We start from the raw sequence: 22,306 nt of genomic DNA, 5'->3' as shown, positions 1-22,306 counted from the left end.
TATGCATGTATGCATGTGAGTATATTCACATATGTGTGCGAGTGTTTTCTAAACTCCTCAAAGAACTTATAAACTTCATTAACAGGCAAGAATTTTTAAAGCATCTAGTATAAAATGTACATTTTGATAAAGTGTTGTAAAGAACATCTCTATGAATAATAACCTTATGTAAAACAAATTACAACCTTAAAATTCATTTCATCTTCATATACAACAAGGATTTATTTTTGAGAGAATGTAGAATTTGAAATATAAGTTATAAGGAAAGCTCCTACCCTCCTTGCAAGTTTATTTTCTATCATATGTGCATTTTAAAATATAGCTGATCCTTGAACAACGTGGGTTTACACTGCAGGTCCACTTACACGTGGATTTTTTCAATAGTAAATACTACGGCATTTCATGCTCCATGGCTGTATGGGTCCTGACATGGTGGAATCGTGGATATGGAAGGCAGTTTCTTAAAAAACTAAACATACGCTCATTGCACAATCTAGAAACCATGTTCCTTGAAACCGACGCAAATGAGTTAAAAAGTTATGGTGACACAAAAATCTGTATGCAAATGTTTACACCAACTTTACTCATAATCACCAGGACTTTTCTCCATCCACTGCAAGACACTTAGGGTTTCATGACAAGCGAGATGCAAGAAGTCAGAAGAATTACAGATCACCGAAATGTCAGGGTTGCGAACCCAAGTAGATGTTTGTGTCACTGTTCTTGAGTCTAACATCATCAGTACTTTCAGTACTCTCATCTGGAATCGAGATCTGCCCACTAACACTATCTTCTCTAGAATAGTTCCATCTCTGTTTCACTTTGTCTCCCCCTTCTCCAAAGGAATTCTAACAGCATTATTGGTTAGGTCCACTCAAAGCAAATAAACTTTTTTTAAAAACCTCTGTTGACAGATAACAAGAAAAGCCAGTAGTGAATTGGACAAGAAACCATTTTTTACAAAGTTTTCTAAAACCTTATCATTATTTTCAGTCTCACCTCCATCCACAGTGAAGTTCCTCTTCCTAATGACTCCTCTTGTCTCACTGACATGAGAAAAGTTGAGATGTCAGAGAGTGACACTTTCTCCTGTGGGCAGGGCAGTTTTAAAAAATTACTCATTGAAAAATGTTTAACTAAATGAACATCACTGTAAAACTAATCTAGCATATTATTTAAAGTAGAATACTATTAGTTAAATCAAGAGCTATATTTTTAAAAAGGAAATATTCAACTTTCAAAATGAAGAGTTTGATTATAAACAGCTAACCGTTATATAAAATGAAAGATTACTTTACAAATCTATTTTCCTTAAAATCGAGATTACTATCTCTGAGATAAGGTAGTATAATCTAAAAGCAAAAACCAGAAACATCCTATAAGAAATTACTCATTATTTACATCAAAAGTGAATCTTTGTTTTTCAAACCCACAAAAACTACCTCGGCCTTCAGAAAACCACCCAAATCTTTTTATTTCCTTAAGGTCACACATCTCCAATTAAGACACCCTGCTCTAAGTCTAGGAGAAGGCAACGGCACCCCACTCCAGTACTCTTGCCTGGAAAATCCCATGGATGGAGGAGCCTGGTAGGCTGCAGTCCATGGGGTCGCTAAGAGTTGGACACAACTGAGCGACTTCACTTTGACTTTTCACTGTCATGCATTGGACAAGGAAATGGCAACCCACTCCAGTATTCTTGCCTGGAGAATCCCAGGGATGGGGGAGCCTGGTGGGCTGCCGTCTATGGGGTCGTGCAGAGTCGGACATGACTGAAGCGATTTAGCAGCAGCAGCAGCTCTAAGTCTGGGGTTGGCAAAGTCACTGACAGCCTCTTTTGTGAGTAAAGTTTTACTAGGACACAGTCATGCCCCCTTATTTGTAAATGGTCTACGGTTGCTTTTGAGTAGCTGTAATAGAGATCAAATTGCCAACATCTGCTGGATCATCAAAAAAGCAAGAGAGTTCCAAAAAAACATCTATTTCTGCTTTATTGACTATGCTAAAGCCTTTGACTATATGGATCACAAGAAACTGTGGAAAATTCTGAAAGAGATGGGAATACCAGACCACCTGACCTGCCTCTTGAGAAATCTGTATGCAGGTCAGGAAGCAACAGTTAGAACTGGACATGGAACAACAGACTGGTTCCAAATCGGAAAAGGAGTACACCAAGGCTGTATATTGTCACCCTGCTTATTTAACTTATATGCAGAGTACATCATGAGAAATGCTGGGCTGGAGGAAGCACAAGCTGGAATCAAGATTTCCGGGAGAAATATCAATCACCTCAGATATGCAGATGATACCACCCTTATGGCAGAAAGTGAAGAAGAACTAAAGAACCTCTTAGTGAAAGAGGGGAGTGAAAAAGTTGGCTTAAAGCTCAACATTCAGAAAACTAAGATCAAGGCATCTGACCCCATCACTTCAGGGCAGATAGATGGGGAAACAGTGGAAACAGTGGCTGACTCTATTTTTCTGGGCTCCAAAATCACTGCAGATGGTGATTGCAGCCATGAAATTAAAAGACACTTACTCCTTGGAAGAAGAGTTACAACCTAGATAGCATATTAAAAAGTAGAGACATTACTTTGCCAACAAAAGGTCATCTAGTCAAGGCCATGGTTTTTCCAGTGGTCATGTATGGATGTGAGAGCTGAACTATAAAGAAAGCTCAGCACTGAAGAATTGATGCTTTTGAACTGTGGTGTTGGAGAAGACTCTTGAGAGTCCCTTGGACTGCAAGGAGATCCAACCAGTCCATCCTAAAGGAGATCAGGTTCTGGGTGTTCACTGGAAGGACTGATGTTGAGGCTGAAACTCCAATACTCTGGCCACCTGATGTGAAAAGCTGACTCATTTGTAAAGACCCTGATGCTGGGAAAGATTGGGGGCAGGAGGAGAAGGGGACGACAGAGGATGAGATGGCTGGATGGCATCATTGACTCGATGGACATAAGTCTGAGTGAACTCTGGGAGTTGGTGATGGACAAGGAGGCCTGGCGTGCTGCGGCTCATGGGGTCGCAAAGAGTCGGACACGACTGAGCTACTAAACTGAACTGAACTGAATAGAAACTGTATGACTCAAAAAACCTAAAATATACCAAGCCAGCCCTTCACAAAAACGTCTGCTGACCCCTGTTCTCAACAATAGTGTGTTACTGGAGCTCCGTGAAAAACAGAATAAGGATGTTCTTTGAAAGTCAAGTTCCTGGAAGATGTGCAGAAAAAATACAGAGGAAACCAGGCAAACGTTTCCAAGAATGGTCTCTCAGTATGGTCGCGAGCTTCCCTACCAACAGGTAAAATGCCTACCAGAAGGGCTCCTCAGAGATTCAGTGCCCAGTGTTTTCACTGGGGAGCTGGTCACACAGACGCCCTGCGCACGGCACCTACAACTTCAGAGCTCCGGAAGGAAAGCAGTTGTTCAGTGAAGATCACACTGTTTCCATGAGCCCTGCAGGTACGGTACTGGGATGGTGGGAGCCCTCCCGAAATCCAGGTTCCAGATGCCAGCCAAGGGCCAGTCTTATGAACAGGGCTTTCTAATGACAGCATCACAGGCCTGCTGTGTAGACTCTTTAACGAACTCCCGCTCACTGAGAAAGACTCTAGAACTGAAGTTAACGTGAGTAAGAAAGATCAGCTTACCACGTCTACCAGATTCATGGCGGTCTGGAGGAGATAGCACTGCGCCGCCCCTCTCAGCAGGATCTGATGTGTGATCATGGTGCACTGCAGCACGTCCCTGACGGTGGAGAAAAACACACGCACTCCCGTGGGCTCAGAGAACACTGGTCAGCTGTAGTCCTGACAACTGATCTATAATATCTACACTTTCTGATGCAGAAAGTCCCTGTCAGGAGAGCTGCAAAGCTATTAAATAAGTAAGGCCTCGCTAGTAGAGTGCAATTTTAATATGATAAAGAATCTTTAAAAACTAACAAGACACTTTCAAGGCACATTTTTGGAAATAACTGGTAATCAATGTTGATATTTAATAAAAACATTGGCCTTATTTTTAAAGTGGTCAAAATCCAACAGTATATATTATGGCATTTATTAACATTTAAATTAGTAATTCATAAAACAAAGTTAAGTGCAGCAGCATGTGGGACCTCAGTTCTCCACCCAGGGACTGAACCTGTGCCCCCTGCAGTCTAAGTGTGGAGTCTTAACCATTGGACCATCAGGGAAATCCCCATGAATAGATTTTTTTTTTTTTTTAAGCTTTTTGCTTCTATAAAATTAAGAGTGAAAAATCAGGATGCCAATATTAACTAAAACCACTCACCATGAATTAAAGCAGAAGAGAAAACTTAATTTACTAAGGAAAGTTATGACAAATAACCACATATGAATATACACAAGAGTAAACTACCTGAGGGCAAGAAGTCCTTCTATACCCAGGGCTTTACACCTTGGGACGTTTGCCAAAGCCTTAGATAGAAACAAAATGGGAACAGCACACCAATGTCTGCTTGTCATCTTCTGAATAAATTTTAACAGGAAACTACCTGAGAGAAAAAGTTTTAAGACATCATTGTTGCTAACAAGCACGTGAGAAGGTGCTCAAATCATCAGACACTACATAGGGAAATGCAAAGAAAACCGTAATGAGATACAGCGTCACACCCGCTAGGATGGCTCTAATCAGAAGGACAGACGGTAACAAGTGTTCACAGGATGTGGAGGCACTGAAGTCTCAGAGATTCCCGGTGAGAATGTAAAATGGTGCAGTCAGTGTGGAAAACAGTTTAGTAGCTCCTCTGAAAATTAAAAATGGAGTCACCAGAATGCCCAATAATTCCACTCGTAGGTATATAATTAAGAGAAGTGAAAGATTATATTCATATAAACACTTGTATATGAATAGTCACAGGAGTAATTCATATTAGTAGTTAAAAGTAGAAACAATCCAAATATCTACTGATGAATGGATAAACAGAATGTGAAGTATCTATAATATTACTATTACATTATTATTCAGCTACAGAAAGGAATGATACATGTTATAATATAGGTGAATCTTAAAACATTACACTAAGCAAAAAGAAACCAGACATAAAATAAAAGACCATATATTATATGATTCTTTTTATATGAAATGTTTAGAATAAGCAAATCTAGAGACAGAAAATAAACTAGTGTCTGACAGAAGCTGGGGGAGATGGAAAATGAGACGATTACTTATGGGCATGGAGTTTCTTTTGGGGATAATGAAAATATTCTGAAATTAGTGGTGATGGTTGTACAAACTTGTGAATATACTAAAAACCACTGAACTGAACAATTTAAAAGGGTAAATTTTATGGTGTGTGAATTATATCTCAATAAAGCTGATGAAAAGAAAAAACAATGTTATTTCAAATTTATTCCCTTTTAGTAAGATGAGTATTCTAGTATACTGTACATACTCTGATAACAAGGGTTTTATATATATATATATATATATATATTTTTTTTTTTTTTAAGTTAAGGTGAAAGATAAATTTTTTTACCGTTGGAAACCATTCTTTTGTTGGAGACGTTAAAGAAAAATACTATTGGTGTCTGGCCTCTGGAATCTGCAAACAGTAATATTAGCTCTTTCTCACAGGCTATTTCTTACCTACACTACAATTACTTTAACTATTTTGAGATACACAAGGATGGTGCTCTATCCCACTTTCTCTGCTAATATGTGATGTCTTAAGGGTCTTTTAAGTCACATAGTCAATGAAAATGTCTGTTTCCTCAGATCATCATTGTAGAAATCTTTTAAGAAGTCACTTTTAAGAAATACAGATATACAGATGGCCATCTTTTCCCAGCCTGGTAGGCTGCAGTCCATGGGGTTGCTAAGAGTCAGGCATGACTGAGACTTTACTTTCACTTTTCACTTTCACGCACTGCAGAAGGAAACGGCAATCCACTCCAGTATTCCTGCCTGGAGAATCCCAGGGGCAGAGAAGCCTGGTGGGCTGCCGTCTGTGGGGTCGCACAGAGTCGTACACGACTGAAGTGACTTAGCAGCAGCAACAGCACAACTCTCCTAGAAGGATGGTGCTGATAATCAACATTCTAAAAATTTTTTTAAATTTAAGCTAATAAGTTAAAAAGAAATTCCTTACTGATACATACTCTTTATTTCTTCTGGAAGAAAAGAAATATAAGTGACTAAAAACTTCTGTAATTTCAGTCCCAGCGGAGAAACACTTCCTATCAGCTGGCCTGGGGACCTATAAACAAAGGGGGTTAAAAAACAAATATATAAAAATCTACTGACAATTAAGCATAATGAAACTAAGTGCAATATGGCTCAAATGTCTTTCAACAATAAAACCATCTTCTTCTGAACCTGCATTTTATTTTTCAGTAAAATCTTGAGAATCCCTCCAATTACAAAAACATCAGGATATTACTGAAAAACTGACGTGAGTTAGTAATGGGTTATACTAAGCAGGCATAGATCTCCTTTTTCTGACACATATGCATCAACCTTGCCAAATAGTATCATTTTAAGAAAAGTCTAGAAATGGTAATTTTAAATTATATTTTATTATTTCTAACACATACTCCAATGATTTAATACCTTTAAGTATTAAGTAAAAGACATGTTAGTAATAAACCACTTTTGCAAAAGCATTTGATTGCTAACATCTACTAAAGACACTTTTATTTTTGTTTATTTTGCTTCTGCCAGGAACATTATCTGTTAACTGAACACACTAGTGTGGGAGGAAACTGAAGGCATTTCATAATAAATGTGTTTGTCAACTCTCAGAAACTACCAAGTTGGTTTTATTGCTCTCCAGCTGTCTGCTTCAGAAAACTATTCAACAGTAATGAGTTATTTGAAAAATAAAAATAGCTGACAAATCAAGCATTGATATGCTTTTTTGATATTAAACAGGACTGAATATTAATATAACTTAGCACAGGTTGATTTAAAATTTTTAAAGAAGTTGACTGTCAGAGTACTTTCTATCAGAAAAGCAAAAGTGAAAGTGTTAGTTACTGAGTCGTGTCCAACTCTTTTGTGACCCCATGGACTGAAGCCCTCCAGGTTTCTCTGTCCATGGTTTTTCCCAGGCAAGAATACTGGACTGGGTTGCCATTTCCTTCTCCAGGAGATCGTCCCGAGCCAGGGATTGAACCTGGGTCTCCTGCACTGCAGGCAGATCCTTTACCACTGAGCCAGCCACCAGGGTGGCTTGCTCTATTAAGAGATATATCAAACAAAAGACTAGCAAGTATAAACTTAAGTTATCAGAATTAGAAATATTAATACAACATAATTTCAAAAGCAAGGGAAATTTCTGAAGATACAATTCAAGAGTACAGATCAAGCTCAAAAAATGAGGAAAGGCATAATAATGACACTCTTCTCCAGTATCAAGCTTGATGAAACGTAAAGGTGTTAAATAAGCAACATGTAGTAGAGAATGGCCTCCACCATCTGATATGGAAAGGGAAAAAGTTAGAATGAACCTTGTGGTAGTGGGCATATTGATGTGAACGGATGGCTTTTAATATGGATGGATGGAAAGATACTGAAATACAGATGGGTGAGTCTGCTCGACAGACAGAGCTAAGAAACAGATATACAAAGAGACGCAAAGACACATAGAAATACATAAAGATGACAATTAAACAAATCCGGTAAAACATCATCGTTTAGGTAATGTGGGTAAAAGGTAAGTCAGAATTCTCTGTATTATTCTCACAACTTTTCTATAAAACTGAAAGTTAAAAGAAAGGGAAAAAAGTGTCAAGTGTTGGTTAGCCAAAGCCACCATAAATTCCAAGAGGGCAGAAGTCACAAAGTCCCTGTGCGAGGTGTCCTTCCCTAAAACCCAAGAAAGGATGGGTTCAGAGTAGGAAAGAAAAGAAAAAGAGAAACACCAGATACAACTACTAGAAGGACAAGAAGAATCAGAAACCCAGAAGGGACAACATGGTAAGAAAAAGCTGAATGTCTATGGGGCAACATATATTTATCCACCAAATGCATTTTTAACAATCTGGTCATATTTCATAATCAAGTTAAATTTATAATCAAATACATATTACTGCATTGCTGCTAAATAAAATGCATGTTTACCTGCTGTATAGAGAGCTCTCTGAAAGTGCATCCATTAATGGTCCAATGATAAACTAAAAAAAAAAGGAAAAAAAATCTGACGTTAACCTGTAACTGTAATTTTGAAAAGTCAACTTGCCCTAACTCTACATCCTATGCAGGGCTACTGAAGAGCTGTTATAAGCAATCTCTTATGCTGCAGGCTGATTTATGATAGCCTTGGAGGATACCTTAATCCCAGGTGTCAAACCAAACTTTCCAACCTGATAAAAACGTATGGAATACTAAGAGAGCACGTGCTATGCTGAGAAGGAAGAAAGGAATCCAAAGAAGGGACACATGGTAGAAAATAAAGGCAGTGACTGGTGAAAAATAGAAAGATACCCAAGAGAAAATTTAAGCCCCTATGCCTGGACGATAAATGGGGAAAAGCATATCTTCGAAAACATTAGTCGACAAAAGCGTGCTTTTCGGAAGTGCAAGAAGGCTAGGAGAATACAGAAAAAGGATGCCTACTAAAACACTGTACGTGTACTTGGATAATTAGGGACGTTTAGGTTACCTCTAAATGAGAGGTAAATTACTGTTCCTAAGTTGTGATCATTCAACTCACCTCATCATAACAGGACTAAAAATCACAGCTGTAACTCTCACAGAAATCTCACTTTGTGTGATTTCTGACAAGTAGAAGTACACATTCTAATAACATAGCTCAAAAGGCAACCCCTGCTCAGTACAGCACGATAGTGATTCACTGGCTCAGAATCGGAGGAGCAGCATCACTAGACAAAGAGCAATAATTCAGTGCTTCAGAACCATGGAGAGAGTATCACTAACACACTTCTAATCCAGGGTTCATGCTGCTGACTTCTGCTCAGGATACAGATAACAAAGGACTACTTTTCATCACGGTGATGATGCAGGCAGCCTGTCGACAAAGCCCAAGTATGAGAGCCTAGTTTAAGAGATATAGGGTTTGTTTTCAGCAAATCTCTGAAGTTTTATTTCCAATTTTCAAGCCCCAGGATATACTTTTGAAGATCACATAAGATACAACAAATGCCTTCGCCTCTTATCTTCTGACAGAGGGAACAAGGGAAGGGAGAGGGTGCCATTACCTCAGAAATTTCTGGTGAAAATGGAAGAATCCTTGTTTCATACAGTTCCAAAAAATGGGTAACACCTTCTTTAGTCAGGATTTTATTTTCACTTTCAAACATTCTTTTATAAATGCACAGATGCCAGGATGGGTGAAAGAGCCAGCATCCTGTGAAAATAAACACCCAAAGTTGACTTTGATTCTCACATATGGCTCCACATAGACTATATATTCATAAATAAACACACACACAAACACATTAACTTCATTACAACAATCACGTTCAAAGGTGTTTAACTACTGAATAACCAAAATCACTTCAGTATTCAATTTTCCATTTTCAGTTTCATTTAGAAAGATGGCAAGTGGATGTCACGGTAACTACAGTGTACACAATTAAATATGACTCCAGACACACAGGTTGGAACTTCAGATTTGGGGTGATTTCAACCAATTCTCTCACCTTACTTCAATCCATTTTTCATCTGAAACTGTCCCTCCTCTGTTTAAAACCCTTGAGTGGCTTCTCAAAACTCAGAATAAAATCCAAACCAGGCATGAAACTGCCCCTGACAACTACTCCAGCCTCAGGCCACCCCTCCCGCACCACTAAGCTGTGCCTCACTAGGCGGGCGCTCTACCCCATGGGGCCGCTCCCATCTCAGGGCTTCTGCACCCAGAACTCTCTGCTCCACTCTGAGTCAGTGCTAAGGCAAGCCTTGGCTGGCTCGCCTCACCAAGGTATGACCTTACTAGTATTCCATTCCTGTCATTTTTTTGTTGTCTGTCTAGAACTTTATAATCAAAACCATTTTTTCCTGGAAAACAGACCAAAACTCAAGTGAAAAATAGTTCTGTCTCACCACTTTACCCCACTGCTCAGTATGTACTGGACACTAAGTATGCATCTATTAAGTAAATATATGAATGAGTGATAAACAAAAAATGAAATAATTATGTACCTTAGAGATACTTCAACTCTTTTCAACTATCCTTAATATTTTTAGGAAAAAAATTCAGCATTTTAAACTCATGGCATTCTATAAATAAATCAGTCCCTTTTTGTGTGTTATTTACATCAAGATGCTTGTTCAATTCTTTGGCAGTGGTAATTTTTCAAAATCTGTCACTGCTATTTGATTTGTTTTGCCAAGAGCTGTGGGCAAAATGTGGTAATAAGAGAATCATTTTAACAGTAAACGCGTAAGTGAAGTCACAACAGGATTTAATTAAATTCTAGCCCCAGGTGGGACTATAGATTCTTATGGTCTGTGAAAAACTCCAGTGTATCAGAAAACAACCATAGCAATCAGCTGAATAAAGCTCAATTCCTAAGGGGTCACACTATTAAAGTTGTCATTATCTAAAGCAGGCACTGAAACCCATTTACCTAGGTTAACTCTCATGTGTAAACACAATAGTGCAGCATTTCATCATTCATATGAATACAAAACAGTTAGCCTGCATTTAGCTGTCTCATTTACCTAAACTTAATTTCGTAAGATAATTTTAGGAAGCTCCATTTTCATTTTATTTCTCCTGAAAAGCCCTCATAATATAGTACTGATTAAGGACTTAAAAACTATATTTAAAATAGTATCTTAGAATTTTCCCATCCCCAGAAGTCCAACCTACAGAACAATGGCTGAAATGCTAAGAAAGCAACTTTAACAATGAAACAGATATATTAAGAGAACGAAGCTGGAAAGCAGTTAGAATATATAATATCAAACAATGCTTATTAAAAAATGAATAATACACCATACATAAAACATTACCAAAGAGTCCTTATCTTTTAAGGATATATACTGAAATAATTAGAGATGAAATGATAATGCTAGGAATATGCTTCAAAATCATTTGATGGAGAGTGAGCAAGTGAGGCCACATGCAATGTAAGACAGGAACTGGCCACAAGTTGATCACTGCAGAAGCTAGGTGATAGGGTTCATCATACAAACTTCTCTCCTTCTGTAAATGTTTGAAATTCTCCATAATCATAAGTTTATAAAATTACCATGCCTCTAAATTTTAGAAAACTCTGCAGCCATTTAAAATTAAATTCTCAAAGACTATTTAAGGACATAGGTAAGTGCACTTGGATATACTGCTGAGTCAGAAAAAAGCATTATGAACAATCAATCCACAAGGTATATATCTGGAATATTAGCAGCTGTCTCCTGGTAGCAGCAAATTTATATATTCATATAACATTCTCCACAATGAACAAGAATTAGTTATAAAATAAGGGGGAACATGATGTGTCATAAAAAATCAAAATAAAAGCAACCATTACCATTTTCCTCTGACACTGCATATTCAAACAGACTGTTTAGCTTTGGTAAAACTGGCTTTATAACATGTATCTGAAACAAAAGCAAAAAGCCATAGGAAATGAAAATTCACCTTTAAAAACCAAAGTATTGTTATATATTTATGTAAGTCACTCTTCTGTTCCTCCCTCCACAACCTCCACCCTCCCTGACTCCACCACACCCATGTAAAAAAATATGCAGAAGGTGCCTGATTTTTCCATTTTTTAAATCATACAAATTCAAGACCGAGTATGGCAAAGCTAATAAATATAACCTAGAACATAGTTACAGTAACATTACATTTATAGAGTATCATAAATTATGTCATGTAATCCTTAACTGTCCTGGGAAGCAGGCAGCTGATAACACCAATATTACAAAGATGAAAAAATACTGAAATGCTTTCTCTAGTCACTCAAGTTGTTCAAGGCCACACATTTAGACACAGAGCCAGCTGAGGGTTCAATGCTCTTTTTTCTTAGACTCTTGCAGATACCAGCGTCTAATGTACATATCCTAGAAACTAAAGGCAACTAAAGAGTTTCTAAACAGTGAGGGTGTTATGGATGCACTGATTAAGGAAAACCATAGTTTATATAAATTTAGAAATGTTTTTCGTTTAGTCCTCATCCCCACACCTACATACATTTAGCACATATGAGTACTTCTTTCTTTTAGTCAACAAACAATGCATTTGGACTGACACCTCACAGTGACTCCATGATGGCTGGTCCCACAGCGATCTGCAGCTTACAGACTGGGAACCCCTATAACAGGTCTCCAAGTGTGGTCCCTAGAATGGCAGCATATGTGTCTCCTGGGAATACGTAAAATATCTGAATTCTCAGGCCACACCACAGACCTAATGAATCAGAAACTCTGCAGACCAGATCCAGCAACTAATACTTTAATAAGGCACCAGGATGATTCTAATGGATGTCAATCTAAATGTTAATCTCTAAAGAGATTCCTAACTTAAAAATTCCATGTTCTTACGAAGATTAATTCAAAGTCAACTGAAAATGATTTTTCAGGTTTCAAGTCTCAGAACCAAAGAATGCAAAGATGTAAGAACTGAAAGGAAGAAAAGAAAGAAAGCCTACAAAATCAAAGGGTCATTATTATTTAATAACAATTGACCTCAGACTTTAAGTAACATTTTCCTCATTGTGTATTTCTTTGGAGATTATTTATAACATAGAGAAACTAAAAACTAACAAACACTGTAGAAGTAAATGTCAAGGGAAGATCAAATAAGACCAAATCCTTTGAATGATAAATTAAGTCAATTGAAGTATTCTTTAATTTCCTGAGTTTACATTGTGGTGGTGTTCAGTTCAGTTGTGTCCATTTCTTTGCAACCCCATGGACTGCAGCATGCCAGGCCTCCCTGTCCCTCCCCATCTTTCCAAGTTTGCCCAAGTTCATGTCCATTGCATAGTGATGTCATCCAGCCATCTAATCCTCTTGACACCTTTTTCTCCTTCTGCCTTCAATCTTTCCAGGCATCAGGGACTTTACATGAGAGTCAGCTATTCACATCAGGTGACCAAAAAGTTGGAGCTTCAGTTTCAGTGTCAGTCCTTTGAATGAGTATTCAGGGTTGATTTCCCTTAAGATTGACTGGTTTGATCTCCTTGCTGTCCAAGGGACTCAGGAGTCTTCTCCAGTTTGAAGGCATCAATTCTTTGGCTCTCTGCCTTCTTTATGGTCCAGCTCTTACAACTGTATGTGACCCCTGGGAAGACCATAGCCTTGACTACAGAAACATTTATTGGCAGAGTGATATCTCTGCCTTTCAACACACTGTCTAGGTGTGTCATCGCTTTCCCACTGAGAAGCAACTGTCTTCTGATTTCATGGCTGCAGTCACCATCCGTAGCGATTTTAGAGCCCAAAGAGGAAATCGGTCACTGCTTCGACCTTTTCCCTTTCTATTTGCCATGAAGTAATGGGGCTGGATGCCATGATCTTAGTTTTTTCTTTTAAATAGTTTTACAAGGCTTTTTCACTCTCCTCCTTCCTGAGTTTACATTTAACCTTAAATTTAATCTATGCTGGAAAAGAAAAAGGGATTCCCTGGTAGCTTAGATGGTAAAGAGTCTGCCTGTAATGTGGGAGATCTGAGTTCGACTCCTGGGTCTGGAAGATCCCCTGGAGAAGGAAATGGCAACCCACTCCAATATTCTTGCCTGAAAAATCCCACGGACAGAGGAGCTTGGCAGGCTATAGCTCATAGGGTCGTAGAGAGTCAGACACAACTGAGTGACTTCACTCACTCACTCACACTGGAAAACAAAGTACACTTGTATTCCATTGTGCTATATCCAAGTAGAACTTTTTGTACTGGTTCTATAAAATGTTTGGGGGAAAAAAAGAAACTGCACCTATACATGATTTGATAAAATATGAAAACACTTACCTGATTTCCTTCAAGAGTTTCCATAATTAAAATATAGTTTTCCCAAAACTTTAGAAGCTCATCTTTTTTCTTCTCAGACCACCAAAACAGACTTGGGCCTGATATGGTTTAAAAAAGAAAATCAGTTTCTAGATTTAGTTCCTAAATAGAAAATTTTGTTTCTAAACATAAGGAGACAACAATCTGCCAACTACAGCAATAACAAAATCCAAAGCCAGCTCAACCAGAGTGACTCAAGCCCAGCAATCTAACAGAGTAGCTATCTCTAAGGCATAAATAATGCAGTTGCTTCTGAAAAAAAAGTAATCTCATTGCCAAGAGATAAAACAGAAAACAAAACCAGACTCAAAGATGGTCCAAAAATAGAACTTACATATACCTATGATTAGTATGTTAAAGGATCTAATGGAAAAGGTAGAAAACAGCCACAAACAGATGGGGATTTCCAGGAGACAAAAACTAAAAAAGTGTCAGGTGAATTGACAGAAAAGACACAAAGGATCCTTTGATTAAATTATCAGATACTCAAGGTCTTGAAGATAAGAACTCCAGGAAAATAGCTTCAACACAGGATCAGGTGAAGGGAGTCTCCCAGGTGAAAGTGAAGGCAGATCTAAGAATGTCAGTGGTAGTACAAGGCTGAGCTTGGAATGGGACTTTAGAAGAGACTTCTTCAGGAAAATTTATGACTGATGATCTCACTTTGTACAGGAAAGATTTAAACAACTAACTAAGAATCTGGGGCTGAATTAGTGGTAAGTATGGAGGCAACCAAACTAAATGACAGATATAGGGAAAACTTGCAGGAAGGAAAAAATAAATCATAGATTACTACATAGATCATTGGTGAACAGTACTTGCATAGTCATAATTTTGTTGAACTCACATTTAATCAAAATTGCAAGTAGGATAATGGGTTTTATGATATTACTAGAATATGTCAAGATATAGGGATAGACACCAAAATAATCAGCTAAGAGATAAGTGGCTGCTCTTTGAAATGAAGGAAATATAGATGGGAGGCAAGCATAAGACTATTGCTTATCTTTATAACTGCAGAATGATTGATGCTTTAAAATAAATGCTTAACTTTGGCAATTAAAATGTTTTCCAGCGAGAGCTCTCACTGGATGATCATCAACTTACAGGCTATTAAAATATCTACTATCTGATGTTTTAAATGTGTATAAAAATCTACTCACAACTTCAGCAGAACAAAACTCTTACTAGTATAAATAAGTAGGCAGCCACAGTTGAAAGGATAGAAATTTTCCATCCACTGAGGCAGTTTTGACTCAATCCATTTTAGACTTCGATAGATCAAAATAAATTTAAATGACTGAAGTGTATTTTTCACACATTTCAGTGAACAAACTGATCAATAGTAACAAACCAAACTAAAGGGAGGCCTTGCTATTTTGTCTACTTTTATCCTGTAAAAAACTGGTAGGACGCACAGGTTCAAAATGTAAAATTAATAATTAATTAATACCTCATTCTATTAAATCAATTGCAAAAATACCCTCCGCCAAAGGTCGACTTAAGGCCATTATACTTAACTAATATTAATAAATTCTCCTAAGAGAACTACCGAAGGACTGTGATGGGTTTCCCATGACAAAATTCTAATACTCAAGGCTCAATTCGTAGGTCAGTACATGTAAATACTTTTCCTTTCAATTTGATGGGTGGTATCCCTTCTTTTCTATTTGAACGAGCCCACGATTTAGTGCAATTTTGGTCTGTTAATATCCTGCTGGACTAGTTCCTAAATTATTCCACGAATGCAGTATTCCACCCGCTCTAGGTCAGAGAATTTATCCTAAATGCGGACTCTTCTAACAGTGTTGCAGTGATTTGTTACAGTTCAGAGAACACCCTAGAGATGAGGTTCCCAAGTTTTTCAGGCTCTGTGCGGTACACGAGAATAACCAAATTCTGTACGAATCGCGGAGACGGCCCCGGAAGCAGAATGGCTGCGCTCGCAGAAAGTCAAGCAGGGATGGGCCAGGGAGCAAAGAAGCAAGTACCGGTTCCTTCGCCGGGGGCGCAGGCGCAGTCGGTCCCCAGTTCCGCCGACACCTCCACAGCCCGCTGCAGCAGGTAGCGCGCCCGCTTGCGCGTCAGGGCGTCCTCAGACCAGGCCAGCCCGGCCTGCACCGCGCTCCAGAAGCGCCAGCAGCGCCGGGCGTCCAGGCCCGCCTCGCGCGCGGCAGGCACGCTGTCTGCGCCGGGCTCTGGCAGTAGCTTCTCGGCGAGGGCGCTCAGAATCAGCAGCTGCGACCCGACGCGGCCCGGCCCCTCAGACACCCCGGGTGCAACCAGCTCGTCCCACACAGCCCGCAGCGCCGCCCCGCCGCACCGGCCCAGAGCCGGCAGCAGCCGCCCGGCAACCAGCGCCGCAGCGTCCGGGGACGGCCCCGCCTTGTCCCCACCCAGCGCCAGCGCGAGAGCTGCCCGCGCCACTCGCTCCAGCAGGGGCGCGTCCTCGCGAGGCCGCAGGCAGGGCCCCACGGCCGCCAGCACCTCCACGGCCGCCTCGGCGGCCCCTTCGAGGCCCGGCGCGGGCCCCGCGTTGAGCAGGTCGCACAGCGCCTCCTCGGCCAGCGCGGCCGCCAGCTGCGGGCCCCCGGCTAGGCGGGCGCACGAGCGCAGGGCAGCGCCTGCCGCCCTCAGCACACGCCGGCGCTGGCGGGCCGCGGGACCAGGGTCCTCCGCGCCGCCCGCGGGGCACCCGCGCAGGCCCCGCAGCAGCGGCACCAGATACCCGGCGGCGACCTCGCGCGCCGCCTCCGGGAGCGCGCCCGCGCCGCCGCCGCGCGCTTCCTCATCTTCCAGTCGCTGCAGAAGAAAACACAGGGTCTCCACGCGCTCCGCAGATACCTCCCCGCGGCACAGCGCCCCAAGCAGGACCCGGGGGTCCCGGCTCTGCGAGAGCAGCGCATCCGCCAGCACCCGCTCCATTTGCCCCGCGCGCCGCCGACCCCGGGCGCCCAAAGGAAGGCGCCGGCGTGCGCGAGTGCGTGCGCGTGCGCGGCTGTCCCGAGCACCCGCCCGCAGGTAGGGGGCTTGCAGCCCCGCCCTGGGGCAGGTCGCGGCTCCTTGGGCAGGTCCTACCAGAAAGGCCTGGGTAACTTTTTAAAGAAGAAAAGAGGCTCTCTCGTGAAACGTTAATGTAATATCTACACCAACTCCATCGATTCTTAATTAGAGATTGGCCTGTCCAGGGGCTCTAAATCATTTCAGAGTGCCATGAAAATGGTCCAGAGGTACATTTGGAAGGTACGCTTACCATCACCTAGGTAGTTTTTAAAAAGGAGCAGTCTGGAACCACCCACAAAGACAGTGGGTATGCAGTGGACTCCCAACAGCTGCATGAAGAAATAAATACTGAAAACAAGAATAATTCAGGAGCTGTGCAAAGTACTGTAGGAATGAGCTAGGGAGAGAGCTGAAAACGAGATGCCCACACCAGCACTGGCAGTCAAATGCCCAAGCTGACTCTAGCACGCAGTTCTTCCCACACAATGCTTGTGCTTCCACATGCAGACCCCAAATAGTTCTTTTGTCTATATTTTCTGTATTTCTGACAGCGTGTACTGCTAAATACAGAAACAGAAAAATCTCACCTAAGCATGCACCATACTGGTTTGGTTTATGGCTCAATCCTAGGCAAACAATCAGTGAGGTGGGTTTTCTTTGCCTTACAACCAAACCATAAAGGTCTCTCCCTTAGTCCATGGAGAAGTCACTGTTTGCCCCTTTAAAGAGCTTTATGTGTAATAAACATAATGGATAAAGTGTAATTTAAAGTTACTTAAGTTTAAGTGTATTTTATGCAATTTAAACTTATTTGATTTTTATATTTTATGTTTTATATAATTTATATAAAGTTATCCAACATCATATATGCAGGCTTTTTTTTCATGTTTCAGAGTCATTCGGTTTTCCATTGACTGCGTGCATAAAGGTTTTTATTGTAAGGCTTCCCTGGTGGCTCAGTGGTAAAGAATATGCCTGCCAGTGCAGGAGACAAGTTTGGGAAGATCCCCTGGAGAAGGAAATGACAACCCACTCCAGTATTCTTGCCTGGGAAATCTCATGGAGAGAGGAGCCTGGCAGGCTGTAGTCCACCGAGTTGCAAAAGAGTCAGACATGACTAAACGACAATGACAACAATGTAGATTGTGTCAGTAAATATCAGTTGCCCTCAGCATTTTAAAAACATCAGTTCGGGGGCTTCCCTGGTGGTCCAGTGGTTAAAATTCTGTGCTTTCACTGCAGGGGGCACATGAGTTCCATCTCTTGCTTGGCAACTAAGATCCTTCATGCACTGCAGCGAGGCCAAATAAATAAACATCAGTTTCCTTCAACATATGGTCTTTATATATCTATCAAAAATGGACAAAAGTCTTGAGCAGACGTTCAGCAAATAAAGATAGGCTAATGTAAGCAGATGGGAAGGTATGGAGAATCATTATTCCTCACAGACATGCAAATTCAAGCCTCAAAGAGATACTACTTCACACCCATCTGAATGACTAAAATTTTAAAGACTGAAACTGCCAAAGGACTCAAGGGTTTCCTCTTCTTGAAACCCTGTCTTCCTCTAGTTTTCACCATATACCTTTGTTCTGTTTTTTTCTTTTTCTTATTTCCCCAGCTGTTTCTTCTCCATCCTTTTGGGAAGGACTCCTCTTTCTATTCCTGACTTGCTCATATGGATATTTCCAGACTTAACATCTCTAGATTCCTGTTCTTCTCACTCTCTAAAATTTCCCTGAATAGCTTCATTAAAACTACAGATTCTACTGTGATTTACATTGCTAATGATGGAAAAACTCTAGATGTCTAGCACCAAATCTCTCCCTCGAACTCCAAACCTATCTACTTCCTGCCTACGAAACTGAATGTCCCTCAAGGCATCACTCTCAATCTCCACTTTTAAGAAGTTCACCTTATTATCTTAATTCTTTCATCCCTTTCCCCATTATCACTATCCCCACCAATGTACTTCTTCCTGTATATTTCCTATTTAGGGGAGTGGCCATAACTCATTCAGTTGCCCAAGTCAAAAAACCTGGGAGCCAAAATGTTATCAAGCCAAATTTTGGTCCACTTGCCTGGATGTGCAGTTAAGCCAATCTACTGACACCAGGTGGCAGTGAAGTTTACTGCAGATGCCAAGCAAGGAGTCCAGGCAGCTAGTGCTCAAGAGGCCTGAACTCACTGAAGGCTTCCAGGGAAAGGTTTTTAAAGACAGGGTAAGGAAGAGGGATTGTGGAGTGTATGATCAGCTTGTGGACATTTTTCTGATTGGTTGGTAGTGAGGTAATCAGGAGTCAACATCATCAACCTTCTTCAACCTTCTGGTTCCTTCTGGTCTGCGGTTATGTGCTTGTGGGCAGCATGCCATTAACTTCTTCCACCTGGTGGAGGTTGCAGTATCTGCAAAACAGCTTAAAGAACATGGCCTCGGATATTACCTATAGCCCATGAGATGGAACTAAAGGTCCTTGACTTTTTCAAGTGCCCAAACTATTGTTATGATTAATATAATTTTGGTTGCATGAGGCAGCATGCAGGATCTTAGTTCCCCAACCAGGGATGGAACCCATGCCCCCTTCAGTGAAAGTGTAGTGTTATGCACTGGATCACCAGAGAAGTCCCTAAATTATTATTATTTTGTTTTGCTTGACTGTTTTCCTTTTTTTATGCATTTACTCATTTCTCTGATTAAAAGTACTCTTTATAACTCAGAGAAGGCCTGGCAGCCTAAAGGTTTTTTTTTTTTTTTACAAGCAAGAGGCAGGCAGAGGACATAGTGGTGGGCTGTGATTTCTGCCTGGAAGGCCCCATAGAGTCTTGTTTGTTTACAAATAGATTTCCTTCTCTCTTCTTTGATTCCTACATATAATTGCTCCTCAAATCTATCCATGAAACTCTCTAAATCTCTTAGTGTCCCCACCTCTCTGTCCCCCACCAATACCTTAGTTTTAGACTCTGCTCATTTCTTATTAAGATGACAATAATAACTTCCTGCCTGATTCACTCTCCACCCAAGAGCACATGCCACCTTGCTACCAGGATGACCTTCCTAAAATTAAGCCACAGCTACCCACGGCCCCCAGAATTATGGCTGAATTTCTTAGCATGACATCCCAGATGCCTCTTGAGGTGGCCCTGCCTATTTCTCCAGCCTCCTTGTCCTCATGCCCCCATGTACGTCTAGATTTTGAAGTCCCCAAAACATGCCATGTGCTTTCACTTTGTCTTTCCAAAGGCTTTCCCTCTTCTGGAAGACTCTTACTCTATTTGACTAGTTCTTTTCCTTTCAAGACACAGTTCACATTGTCATTTCTCCAGAAAGTCATTTCTTTTTGTTTTTCTACTTTGGGGTGTGCCATGTGACATACAGGACCTTAGTTCCCTGACCAGGGATCGAACCTGTGCCCCATGCATTTGGAACATGGAATCCCAACCACTGGAATGCCAGGGAAATCCCAGAAAGTCATTCCTTAAACCTCACTCCCACTACCAACACCCATTCCACCTAGGTGGTGTCCCCCTCTTCCAAACTCCCCAAACATCCTGCTGCTGCTGCTGCTGCTGCTGCTGCTGCTGCTGCTGCTAAGCGACTTCAGTCGTGTCCAACTCTGTGTGACCCCATAAACGGAAGCCCACCAGGCTCCCCCGTCCCTGGGATTCTCCTAGCAGATCTCTTACACAGCCTTTGCCACACTGTTGTGACCACAGGTTTACTTCTCTGTCTCCTCCCCCTGTAAGCAATTTGAGGGCTTATCAGGGGCTATGGGCGGCTATGAGGGGCTATGGGCTTCTCTGCTGGCTGAGCAGTAAAGAATCTGCCTGCAATGCAGGAGACACACAGGAGACTCAGGTTGGATCTCTGGGTGGGGAAGATCCCCTGGAGCAGGAAATGGCAACCCACTGTAGTATTCCTGCCTGGGAAATCCCTGGCAGGCTACAGTCCATGGGGTCTCAAGAGCCAGAAATAACTGAGCACTCATTTATATTATATTGTATCACATCATATCACAGGCTATATCTTTTATTACACTAATCCCAGCATCTGCACTTCTGGTTGTATCATGCTCAAGAAACGTTTATCCGCTACTCCTCAGTGAAGACCCAAACTATAGGGCATTTGTAAGAAGCCCTTCACAATGTCTTAATGGTACTTCTATCTTCTCCAAGCTTTCAACTGTGGTAATAACAATAGCTAACAGTGTTCCTGCCTAGGGAATCCCAGGGACGGGGAAGCCTGGTGGGCTGCTGTCTATGGGGTCGCAGAGTTGGACACGACTGAAGCGACTTAGCAGCAGCAGCAGCAACAGTTACTTATCATACTTAAGAAGAAGATATGGTAATATCTTTACCTATAATACTGTACTGAATTCTCAAAACAACTCAGAAATGAAGTGCTGTTATTTTTCTCATTTTACAGATGAGGAAACTGAGCGGGGAAGAGAGTAAGTACCTTGCCTCGGTGTCACACGATGAAAAAGCAGCAGAACTGACTCAAAGCTGTGCACTCTGCTACATTACCTCTAAAACATCAAGAACGCAAAATCTGCGATTGCAATTAGATTCACTAGTTACATAATCTGCACTCCCAAGGTCTAGGAATGTGGTAGGAATGAATGAATGAATTTGTGTGCTTCTGCCATAGCTCATGATCTCCTTTTCAAATGAGGATTTCAGTTTTAATTTATTGTGTAGCCTACACACCAAATGTAGTACCAGAAGCATGGTAGATACTCAAAAAGCGTTTGGAACAGAGTGAATACGAATTCAGTATTTTATAGTGAGAGAGTTATAAATTGATCAGTCGGAAAGTTTCCAGGGACACTAGTTTACAACTAGTTAGTTTCAGGTGTGGAGCATTTTGCCCTAGCTCACTGCGAGATTGGCTTGCCTTTTTGGAAGTCTGAGGTCTTCCCTCAGCGCTCAGAAGGTGCTCTGTTAGAAACCGTTCCACATGCTGATGAACCTCGGATGTATTTGTTGCAGGGAGTGGTGGGGGAGGTGCTCTCCCCGTCTTACTCCTCAAACATGAGCATTTGAGAGCTGAAGTCCTTGTTGCCTAGTTCAACGTGCAACAATACGCTGCTTCGATAGACATAGGAGACCTGTGTGAGAAACAGCCAGTTACCCCTGTTCGTTCCCATGAAGACGTGGGGTTGCATTGGAAGTCGGGTGTGAAAGGTGTTTGAGTTTGGTTCCCCAACTCCTTGAGAGTTTCCTGTTTTGTCCATAAGTGAATTAGGGTTTATGACAATTTTTTTTTTTTAACTGAAATATTGTTGACTTACAATGTTATGTTAATTTCAGGTATACAGCAAAGTGATTCAGTGATGCATACATGTATGTATTTTTTTTT

The 22,306-nt window shown here is 41.1% G+C and overlaps 1 protein-coding gene across 10 annotated transcripts in view; it reads right to left on the bottom strand.

The window, feature by feature from the left end:
• TARBP1 (TAR (HIV-1) RNA binding protein 1) overlaps positions 1 to 16,873 on the bottom strand; it is a 64,154-nt gene extending 47,281 nt beyond the window's left edge. For all 10 annotated transcript variants that reach the window (XR_005721399.1, XR_005721400.1, XR_005721401.1 and 7 more), the window contains exons 1-9: positions 15,936 to 16,873; positions 13,906 to 14,003; positions 11,465 to 11,534; positions 9,188 to 9,336; positions 8,091 to 8,143; positions 6,128 to 6,225; positions 4,386 to 4,521; positions 3,656 to 3,752; positions 1,000 to 1,089 (exon numbers count right to left, since the gene is read on the bottom strand). Coding sequence is in view for 3 of the 10 variants with exons in the window: in XM_040242720.1 (XP_040098654.1) it covers positions 1,000 to 1,089; positions 3,656 to 3,752; positions 4,386 to 4,521; positions 6,128 to 6,225; positions 8,091 to 8,143; positions 9,188 to 9,336; positions 11,465 to 11,534; positions 13,906 to 14,003; positions 15,936 to 16,869 (1,725 nt within the window). In the remaining 7 variants the exon portion in view is untranslated. The remainder of the gene's footprint in view (positions 1 to 999; positions 1,090 to 3,655; positions 3,753 to 4,385; positions 4,522 to 6,127; positions 6,226 to 8,090; positions 8,144 to 9,187; positions 9,337 to 11,464; positions 11,535 to 13,905; positions 14,004 to 15,935) is intronic.
• Between the last annotated feature and the right edge of the window lie 5,433 nt (positions 16,874 to 22,306).

Source organism: Oryx dammah, unplaced genomic scaffold (genome assembly GCF_014754425.2).
Source record: "Oryx dammah isolate SB20612 unplaced genomic scaffold, SCBI_Odam_1.1 HiC_scaffold_6, whole genome shotgun sequence".
In the NCBI taxonomy this organism is placed as follows: Eukaryota; Metazoa; Chordata; class Mammalia; order Artiodactyla; family Bovidae; genus Oryx; species Oryx dammah.
This window is presented reverse-complemented; position numbering and strand designations above follow the sequence as displayed.